Below are 11,365 nucleotides of genomic sequence, written 5' to 3'. Positions count from 1 at the left end.
AACTTAGAGAATGGATAGCTCTTTCTTAGTTCTCTTACCATGGAATTAGACATGCATTTTATTTTATTTCTTTGTCCATTTCTGTATCTTATAAATTACTGAAATGACCATGTGATACTTTTGCAAACAGATTTTTTAAAAGTTATATGACCAAGGGGCCGGCCCAGTGGCACAACCGGTTAAGTGCGCATGCTCTGCTGCAGCGGCCCGGGGTTCGCCGGTTCGGATCTCCTTGGCAAGCCATGCTGTGGTGGCGTCCCATATAAAGTGGAGGAAGATGGGCACGCATGTTAGCCCAGGGCCAGTCTTCCTCAGCAAAAAAAGAGGAGGATTGGCAGATGTTAGCACAGGGCTGATCTCCTCACACACACACAAAAAAACGTTATATGACCAAGAGGCAGGAATACGCGGAAGATGCTGTGGAAGCTTTCACACATACATTCAACAAATACTGGCACATGTGTGCTGGAGGCTATTCTAAGCTGTCAAAGCCAGAGCAGTGAGGAAGCCAGGTAAATAAACTCTCTGCCCTCACGACCCTTACAGCAAATGCATATATATATATATATATATATATGCAATTCAAGGCAGGGGCAGTAATATAATAAAGAAGGAGGTAAGGGAATGAAGAGTGATGGGGACAGGCTCCTTGGATTTTACATAAGGTGCCCTCTTTAAGAAGGTGACTCTGAAGACAAATCTGAACAATGGAAGGGAGAAAAAAAACCCTGAGAAAGGAAGAACATTTCAGACACAGAGAAGAGCAAATGCCAAGGCCCTGGAGTAGAAACGAGCATGGCCTGTAGAGGAACAGCAAGAGAGCCAGTGTGGCTGGAATGTAGTAATGAAAAGGTCTGAGAACAAGGAGATCAGGTGGGAGGAGGAGGCAAAGCAAGATCACACAGGATGCTGAGGGCTACAGAATGGAAAAAAGGATTATCATCACCAGTTGTCCAGGCTCCTAGAAACAGGCTTTAAAGACATCCCCTTCCTGATGTGTATCAGCATTTAAATAACAAAAAAAAGAGTGTTCTTGGACTCAAAGACTAGGAAAAATACAGTATACAGTCATGTATCACATAATGACAGTTTAGTCAATGACAGACTGCATATATGACGGTCCCATAAGATTAGTACCATATAAATGTGTCACAGGCTATACCATCTAGGTTTGTGTAAGTACACTCTGTAATGTTTGCACAATGACAAAAATGCCTAACGACACATTTCTCAAAATGTCTCCCTGTCGTTAAGTGACTGGTGATTGTACACGATATACACATGCCTAAATGGGAGCGTGGAATTTTTACACTCAACAGTATATTTCACTATTAGAGTAATGTTGTTTCTCAAACCTCAGCAATTCACATATTACCTTCATAATTTCTGCCATAACATACCTCATCTGTACTATTGCTGAATATTTTCTTTCAACTGTCTTTCATTTTACTTTAGCCTCTTCCCAAACATTCATAAGCTGTGAAGTCAGGGCTCTGATGTGCAGGTTATGTATTTTGTCCTAATACTCACTAGGACACCTAACTTCTAAAAAAGGCACATACCACCTGGAACCATCTCATGTAACACCAGAGGTTCACAGATCAAACCCTGAATACACTGGCCAAATTCATCAACTAGTTTACAAAACCCATGGCCAACCGCTTCTCCTGTCTCCAGGATAAGCTCTACTGTACAGCAAACGAGTTTATCAAGCCCTCAAAGGTGTTGCATTCAAAATGTGAGAAAAAGAAACCTAACGGAGAATCAATCCATGAAATGTTTAGCTCAAATTTATTGCTTTTATTTGGAACAATTCAAAAAAAGAGAAAAAGATGCTATAAACTATAAGGAAGAATAAAAATGAATTCTTCAATTCTCAAATTCTGTATCGTCACTGGGCACAAGGTATCTGTTGAAGAACACACATGGTGCTATAAGCCACTCGATGTGAAAAACACACATACAGACAGGCCTAGCTATGGCTGGTTCTCCACGCACACTACATGCACGTTCTCAAGCTGCCTGACCTCACACAGCCTCAGTTTTCTCACCTTGTAAATGGGATAACTGCTTTTCCTCCTCAGGTTGATAAATGCCAGAGTGCTTGAGAAAGTGCTTAGCATCATCCCTGACACAGTAAGTACTCAAAAGATAGCATTACTGTCAGTCTCAACACTGAGAAATGACAGAAACATGTCAGTTCATTTTTATTATATAGGCAATAAATGTTTCATCGGGATTGGAATTTGAAACGTTACCCAGAGTCTGTCTGCTGAGGACCTGCAACACACTGGAGGCTGAGCAGGCACAGCCAAGCTTTACCAGATCCTGGAAGGAGAGCCCACCCTGAGCAGAGGGGAGGCTCCCTGGGCAGCAGGTGAGGGAGACATGACACACAGGCAACATGTACCTATCCACGAGCTCCTTCACCCCCTCCTTGTCGGGCACGAGAGACTGATCTTGGTCATCTGCCAGTGGGGTCCCTGCCTGGCGGTAAATACAGCGGACCATGTAGCGCACCTCCGACCAGTAGTTCTGCAGCTGCTGAGGTTCTCGGTCCGTCTCTGCTGAAATCTCTCTGTAAGACAGCACAAGAGCAAGGAGGTCAGGGTTTGTACAAGTTAACACACTCTGCATCATCCCCACACTCTCCAGATAGCCTGAGAGGATAGAGGACGGAAAACAGCCAGCACCTCCGTCCACATCCAGTTCCTTCCCACTCCATTCGCCCACTCCCACCCACACCCCTCCACCTTGATCAGCTCCCGGAGCTGGCTCCCAATCTGCTGTTGCTGCAGGGAGGGCTGACGATATGTGTCTCAGCACAGCCCCCAGGGTGCCCTCGGCTGACTGGTCCCTGAGACCTTCATCTCATGAAGATTTCAGCCTGTCCTCGCAGGACAGGAATGTCCACAACTATTGTCCCAATTCAGGAATGCTGGCATTCCCCTTGATCTCCTTAACCTTCGCCGTGAAGGTGCCCATTAGGCAGCTCTCACTCCCCACAAAGCTCCTGGTCCCCATTCAGCAACACTGGCTCCCGAGACAAAGCACAGAACCGGTTCAGAACCCCTGAGTCCTGGCTTCTCTTCCCCTCCATCCTTCAGCAGCTGCAGCTGCCAGCCTCCCCAGCCCTCCAGGTAAGAGGCATCTCTCTGGTCTACTCACCCCGACCTTAGATTCTAATGATTTCGATATGCCTCCTCCTCTTCCTTTCTCAGGACTAGCTTCTTCCTGTTAATCCTCAAGGGCAGGAATGAGGAATGAACCTCATTCACCTGGTTCTTCCTCACAATATCCAGCCTACTGTCTTACTCTCAGGAGTGGCTCAAATGTGTGCTGTCATTTATGGAAACACCCCCGTTTCCTATTACAGCTCCAACTCGGATTACGTTCGCACCTGCACCCGTCTGTCTCTCCATGGTACCTGCGCTCGCTGCAGGCCTCGCAGGCACAAGCCGTGTCCGTGGGGGCAGCACCGCCCAGCCCCGCCGAGGGCAGCGTCTGAGCACCAAGAGCTAGCCTCCCACCGCCGCCTGTTTCCGGGTGTGACCCACCAAGAGGGGAGTGAAGAAGAAAGTCTTGGCTCTGCTTTAAAAAGAGAAGAGAATAGACTAGTTATGTTCAGATGTTCATGGCACAAATTTGTTATTAATTGTTCAGAAAAATGTCTTTTAGAAGAAATTTAAAATCTAGACATTGAAAATATCTTAACTGACATTACATAGGAAACTTTTTCTCTCTAACACCCAAGATTTTTGTTTGGAACAATTATTTTTTTACCTTCTGATAGCTATATCATAATCACATGAGGACAGTCAATGCATTTCTTTCATCCTTTAAAAGAGAGCAATTCTACTACTCAGCCATAAAAAAAGACAAAATCGTCCCATTTGCAACAACATGGGTGGGCCTCGAGCGTATTATGTTAAGTGAAATAAGCCAGAAAGAGAAAGACAAACACTGTATGATCTCACTCATATGTGGAATATAAACCAACACATGGACAGAGAAAACTGGACTGTGGTTACCAGGGGCAGTGGGGGGTGGGCACAAGGGGTGAAGGGAGTCATATATATGGTGATGGACAAACAAAAATGTACAACCCAAAATTTCACAATGTTAGAAACCATTAAAACATCAATAAAAAAAAAAAAAAAGGTGAAGGAAAAAAAAAAAAAGAGAGCAATTCTACTCTCAGTGTCCTAATTAGTATATGCAGTATCAGATCAACCGCAATGGGCACCTCCATGAAGCGACACACCCAGTTGCCCAAAATGGTGTTCAGTGGAAACTGGTGGCCACTCCAAGCCAAGCGTAAAGTGGCCGGAAGCAGAGGCCTCTCTGTCCCACGAAATCCCATAAGCTGTGCAGAGAGAACAGGAGGGAACAGGAGGCTTGAGACAGAGAATGCTCTGGGCAAAGACTGTAGGATGAAGCAGGCTCAAACTTTCATACCTCCAATACCCAACAGTACCTAAAAGATTTTACCAACAGCCACTACAGAGAACACAGATACAACCTTACGCCCCACCCCACACACCCCTTTCCTCCCTCAACTTCTCCAGTCTCAGAACTACCCACCCAACCAGCACCTTGTGCCTCTGTGACAGGACCTAAGAGGGACTCGGTTATCTAGGAATGTGGGCTCCAGCTCTAGAGTTGAAGCCCCTCACATGGTGAAGAAAGGTGCTAGGCAGGTCCCCCCAGTGCTCACTAACAGGGTAGCCAGCTCTACAATCATTGCACCCAACAGCCTGAAGAGAAAGGCAGAGGCACGGGAGAGGCTCTTGAAGGGAATTCACAGGCGTAAAGAGAATTGCGTCATTCCTTCTCCTGTCACCCCCTCAAATCAAGTATAAAGTCTTCAAGACAAGCCCTCAGAGACTAAGGTGTCTACCTGTCTCAGAGGGGCCTGGGTCTCGCCCCTTGGCTGAGTGCTTCTTCAGACACTTATAGCACCACCCCAGTTTGCTACTGGACAAAGCACAAGAAAACTTCCAAGAACCTGTTATGTGTCCCTCGGAGCACATGGACACTGATATTTGATTATGAAATGGAAAAGCCTGAGGGTGGAAGACTAGCCAGAGCCTCCCCAATGGACTGAGGGAGGGAGGAGGGGGAGCTAGTCATCATCACGTGGGAGGCCAGGTACGAGTGGACTCTCTGAGGGAGAGGGGCCTGCGTCATCATGAAAGAACTCCACCCAAAAAGGTTCTTGCTGGGTGAGTGGACCCTGGAATTATACCAGGGGGCAGAGCACGGATAGGGGGTGTCATAGAGTTCCCAGCAGACAGTCCAGTGCAAAGACCTAATCAAAGTCTAGGAAAACCTAAAGAAGAGCCTCCTACAAGCAAGAGCCAACCATTATGGGCCATCTGTTAGGACCTCAGGCCCTGGTCACCAAAGAGTACCACAAACAGCCTGGCAAAGAATGGAGACACCCAACTCCTCCTGCCCAGAGCCCCTTCTCCACCCGCAAAGAGCTGGGAAGGCACAAGAAAACAAGACAAGCACCACTGCCCTCCGCCCCCACATTATTCCCTTGGTGATTCCCAACATCAATCACTAAAGCTGAGGGGAGAAGCTCTAAACTGGATGAGACATTCATGTTTTTCTGTAGACTGGACTTGAATACCTGAAAAGGAGAAAATTCTAATACCAGAAGTGAATGGAAAGGTGATGGGGTCTGATTGATATACGTCATCACAGGGCAGCGACAGGCAGTCAGATAAGGTAGGTTTGAAGGCAGCAGTGGGAGAACCAGATTGCTCTCCAATAGCAGCAGGTCAGTTCACTTCAATGAAAGGGGTTTACTCTCTTCTCCTCCATCCCAATCAAATCCCATAGCAAGGTGGTCCATTCTACCTCCAATCCTAAGCAGATCCATAATCCACTCATGTTTCTCTCTCCATTGCTTCCAACCCAGTCTAAGCCACTGTCACCTCTTGCCTGGACTATTGTGGGCTCTCTACCAGCACCCCAATTTCCACCCTTATATAGTTATGATCCGTTTTCCAAGCAGCAGCCAGAGTGGTGTTTAAAATATAAGTGAGATCATGTGGCTCCCCTGCATAAAACCTTTCATACCACTTACTTCTGCTTTTACTTCATTGCACTTGTACACTTGTTCCCTTTGCCTAGAGGGCTACTGCACTAAATCTTTGAATGGCTTCTGACAGTCTCATAGAATTCTATCAGTCACGCCTCAGCAAAAAGATCACCTACTCAAGGGAGCCGGCCCCGTGGCATAGCGGTTAAGTGCACGTGCTCCGCTGCTGGCGGCCCAGGTTCGGATCCCGGGTGCGCACCGATGTACTGCTTTGTCAGGTCATGCTACGGCGGCGTCCCATGTAAAGTAGAGGAGGATGGGCATGGATGTTAGCCCAGGGCCAGTCTTCCTCAGCAAAAAGAGGAGGATCAGCACGGATGTTAGCTCAGGGCTGATCTTCCTCACACAAAAAATAAATAAATAAAAATCACCTACTCAGGGAAGCAGGTTGAGCCAGTTATCAATTTTTTGCCTCTCAGCTCCAAATCCACCCTTCTTTGCCCTGCTTTGTGATGAAGGAGCTGCATCCTGCAAACACTGCTCCGTTGCCAGGGGCGTAATATTTGGCCTTGTCAGCAGAGGACACTGAGGGGACACTGCAGAGGCAGGGGTCTCCCTCCTGGTCCTCAGGCTTTTCTCAGCTTGCTCCTACCACTTGCTCATTACCCGTGATGAACACTAACACCACCAAACACGTCATTACTGTGTGCTGAACACCCTCCAGGAAGCCCACCTGCCCCAGCCTGCAGCACCTCTGCTACCCAGAGGGTCCTATTGCACCCTTTCCAAAAAGGGCCTCTTCCAAGGGTGTCCCTCCTTAAGTCCTCTCCCTAACCTCCACAATAGTGCTCCCTATATTCGCCATGACTGTATTCTTTCGAGTTCCCTTCACAGATTTGGGTAGATGATCTTCTGTTACTAGTAATTATGATGTTAAAGTGTCCCTGTTCAAATTAGTGGTGTGGTGCCCATCTCCTGACCTTAATCACCCCAGTTAATCTCTTATATCACAAACTGTTATCTGACATCCTGGTGTTTTCCTTATTTTCTTGTTTTTTATCTGTCTTCATCACTGGAAGATCAGTTCCACGAGAGCAGGACCCTTTAGGACCTGCTTACCACTTTACACTAGCACCAACAATGCTACCTGACACACAAGATACGCTCAGAAGAGCAACCAAGAACCTGGAAATCTGGTGACAAGGGATGAAGTTAGGCCTTTTAAAACACGGTGTATGATGACTATACAATAAATCCTTAAATGTGTCACCTTAATTTTATATAGATTTAACTTCAGTTAAATTGTTCTGTCCACGCCCAAAACAGTTTAAAAGAATACAACAAAATCCAGCATTCAGCAATGTAAAACGTACAATGTCCAGCATCTAATAACAAAACCAAGAAGCAGAAAAATATGATGCATAACCAGGAGGAACCCAATCAATAGAAACAGACCCCCAAAATAACAGAGATGATACAGCCAACAGACAGAAATCTGAAACTGATGATTATAAATAAACTCCATATGTTCCAGAAAATAGAGGAAAACATAAACAAAACAAGGAGAGAAATTGAAGATGTGAAAAATAAGCAAAGAGAATTTCTAGAGATGAGAAATAAAATATCTTAAAAGAAAAATATATACTAGATAGACTTAAGAGCAGATCAGACACACAATAGAGTATCAATAAACCTGAGGACAAGTAATAAAAATAATCCAAAATGAAGCACAGCAAGACATAAGACCGAAAAAAAATGAATAAAGGTTTAGTAAGACAAAATCAAGATGTCTAACATACAGGCTAAGGCATCCCAGGAAAAAAAGGGGGGGCTACATGAAGAAATAGCTGAAAAATTTCCAAATTTGATGAAACTGTAAACTGACATATATCTTAAAAGCTCATTTAATCCCAAGCACAATAAACACAAAGCAAACCACACCAAGGCACATCAGAGTGAAATCGCAGAAAACCTGTGATGAAGTACAAATCTGAGAAGCAGGCAGAGGAGAACGTCCCCTCCTGTACACAGGAGCAAAGATAAGGACAACACCGTGCTTCACATCAGAAACGCGGGAGGCCAGCAAGAGCTGACCAACCTAGAATTCTGAACAAAAATATCTTTTAAAAATGAAGGCAAAATAAAGCTTTCAGACAAAGAACAGAAGCTTCTCTGCACTATAGGAAATTTTGAAGGCAGTTCCTGAGGCAGAAAGAGAAATGACCTCAGATGAAAAGGTGGAGTTACGTGAAGGAATGAAGAGCACCAGACATGATACAGATGTGGGCCAAAGACTCTTCTCACTTTTGAAGTCTTTTAAAAAAGTTAACTATTTAAAGCAAAAATAATAAAAATGTATAGTAAAGTTTATAATATTTTTTAGAAAAACATATAACTACACTAGCACAAAAAATAGTGGCGCTCAGAGTATAACATCGTATGGTTCTAACACTACGTGTTAAGTATATAATAATATTCTTTGAAAGTAGAGGTTGAAAAGTTGAAGATATATACCGACAGTCCCCAACTTACCATGGTTCGACTCATGATTTTTCAACTTTACAATGGTGCAAAAGTGATATGCATTCAGTAGAAACTGTACTTCAAAGTTTGAATTTTGATCTTTTCCTGGGCTAGTGATATGCTGTACGATACTCTCTTGTGATGCTGGGCAGCAGCAGTAAGTCACAGCTCCCAGTCAGCCATGTGATCAAAAGGGTAAACAACTGATGTACTTACAACCATTCCATACCTATAAAACGATTCTGTTTTTCACCTTTGGTACAGTATTCAATAAATTACATTAGATATTCAATACTTTATTATAAAATAGGCTTTGCATTAGATGATTTTGCCTAACTAGAGGCTAATGTAAGTGTTCTGAGAATGTTTAAAGTAGGCTAGGCTAAGCTATGATGTTTGGTGGGTTAGGTGTATTAAATGCATTTTCCACTAACAATATTTTCAACTTAAAATGGGCTTACTGGGACATAACCCCATTGTTAAGTCAAGGAAGATCTGTACTGTAAATTCTAGAACTACTAAAAATTATAAAGCAAAGTGATGTACAGATAATAAGCCAAGAGAAGGTAAAACAGAATCATAAAAAAGATTCAATTAATCCAAAAGGAAAGAAGAAAAAAAAAGTAAAGAGTAACAGATGGAAAAAAATACACACACACACACACACACACAAAAAGTGCAAGATGGCAGATTTAAATCCAAACATATCAATAATTACATTAAATGGAAACAGTTAACTATTCCAATTATTAGCAGAGATGGTCAGACTGGACTAAAAAGCAAGAGCCACTATGTTTTCTACAAGAGATTATAAAGACACAAACAAGTTAGTGACATCAGCAACATGATGCAGTGAGCTGTTCCCTTCATCTCTCCCCCTTCGAACTACAACTAAAAGGACATTGAGTAGCAGAGGATACCCACACAGCACACAAGGATGCCTGAGAGATCCACACAGCTATATATCTGAAGGTGGATGGGTCAGCCCCCGAGGAGGTGGCTGAGATAGGTGAGCACCCTTTGGCCCCCAGGCAGCCCAGTGCAACCATGTGACTGCTTTTGTGGCTGGAGCGATCATAGCACCAATCACAGCACCACTGTGGGCCCAAGGGTGGGAGCATGCCTTGGCGCAACTGCGGAAAAAGGTGACGGCAGCCCTGACCCCCCGTGTGATCGCTTCCCTGCCTGGTGGGAGAGTCCTCAGGGCCGTGGCAGCCCACAGAGAATGGTGCAGGCTTGGAGCCAGCGGGGAAGCCCCACTTACCAAGTAAAAAGGCCAGTGCGACCTAGGAGCAGAGGGCGGCTGAACTGGGGCCCGGGCGAACAAGCTCCTGGCTGCCATGAATGCCCACAGTACTGCTGCGGCCCCGAAGGGAGGAAGCGTGATTCAGCAGGACTGTGGGAGCAGGCAGCAGTAGCCCTGAGCCCCTGTGTGATCACTCTCTCATCTGGTGGGAGAGTCCACAATCCCACTGTGGTCCCAGGGAGTGGCTCTGGCTAGTCCCAGAGGGGAGGTCCCACCCACCAAGCACAATGGCTGGTGCGACCTAGGAGCAGATGGTGGCTGAGCTCTGAGTGTGGGCGAACCAAACGAGCTCCCAGCTGCCGTGAACACACATAGTACCGTTGCGGCCCCAAAAGGGGGAATGAGACTCCACGGGACTATGGGAGCAGGCAGCAGCATCCCTGAGCCCCCTGTGTGACTGCTTTCCCATTTGGTGAGAGACCTCACAGGGCTGCTGTGATCCCAAGGAGTGGCCCAGGCTCGCAAAGGCACAGTTGACAGGGATCGCGGCAATGGGCTCAGACTACACAGCTCCTGGCTCCCCCCCTGCCCCAAGAGGCAGCAGGTAGAACCTGCATCCAGATGCTATCACTACGCACCAGCACAAATCCACTCCATCAAATGGTATGAAGAAATATATTAATACTCCAGACCAGAAGGAAAAAGACAAACACCAAGAAATCAATCCTGAAGGCATGAAAATCTACAATCTAAATGACAAAGAATTCAAGACAGCCACCATAAGAAAATTCAGTGAGTTACAAGAGAATTCTGAAAGACAGTTCAATGAAATCAGGAACCAAATTACTGAACAGAAGCGATTCTTCACAAAAGTGATAGAAACTATAAAGAAAAACCAATCAGAACTTATGGAGATGAAAAACACAATGGATGAGATAAAGCAAAACAACAGAGCTGACAAAATGGAGGATAGAATTAGCAATCTAGAGGATAGGAATACAGAAATGCCTCAGATGGAAGAGGAGAGAGAACTTAGACTAAAAAGAAATGAAGAAATTCTCTGAGAAATACCCCACTCAATTAGGAAATGCAACATAAGGATTATAGGTATTCCAGAAGGAGAAGAGAGGGAAAAAGGAGCAGAGAGCTTGTTCAAAGAAATAATAACTAAGAACTTCCCAAACCTGGAGAAGGAGCTGGAATTACATGTAAAAGAAGCCAACAGAACTCCTAACTACATCAATGTGAAAAGACCTTCTCCAAGGCATATATATATATATTAGTAAAGGTGGCAAAAGTCAACGACAAAGAAAAAATATTAAGGGCAGCAAGACAAAAGAAAAGAACCTACAAAGGAACCCCTATCAGGCTTTCAGCAGATTTGTCAGCAGAAACCTCACAGGCTAGGAGAGAGTGGGATGATATATTCAAAATTTTGAAAGACAAAAACTTTCAGCCTAGAATACTATATCCAGGAAAAATATCCTTCAGATATGCAGAAATAAAAACTTTCCCAGACAAACAAAAGCTGAGGGAGTTCATCG

General features: G+C 44.8%; 1 protein-coding gene across 11 annotated transcripts in view; it reads right to left on the bottom strand.

Annotated features, from left to right (window-relative positions):
- Positions 1–11,365, bottom strand: part of FAM193A (family with sequence similarity 193 member A) — a 171,869-nt gene that overhangs the window by 83,654 nt on the left and 76,850 nt on the right. For 5 of the 11 annotated variants that reach the window (XM_087434823.1, XM_087434813.1, XM_087434822.1 and 2 more), the window contains 2 exons: positions 3,401–3,591; positions 2,411–2,578 (listed from right to left, as the gene is read on the bottom strand). In XM_087434823.1, coding sequence (XP_087290949.1) covers positions 2,411–2,578; positions 3,401–3,591 — 359 coding nt within the window. The remainder of the gene's footprint in view (positions 1–2,410; positions 2,579–3,400; positions 3,592–11,365) is intronic. The other 6 variants (XM_087434814.1, XM_087434819.1, XM_087434816.1 and 3 more) reach the window with 3 other exon arrangements.

This window comes from Ceratotherium simum, chromosome 8 (genome assembly GCF_057802395.1).
Source record: "Ceratotherium simum simum isolate JZ-2026a chromosome 8, ASM5780239v1, whole genome shotgun sequence".
Lineage (NCBI taxonomy): Eukaryota > Metazoa > Chordata > Mammalia > Perissodactyla > Rhinocerotidae > Ceratotherium > Ceratotherium simum.
Note: the sequence above shows the minus strand (reverse complement) of the source record. Positions and strands in the feature narration are given on the sequence as shown.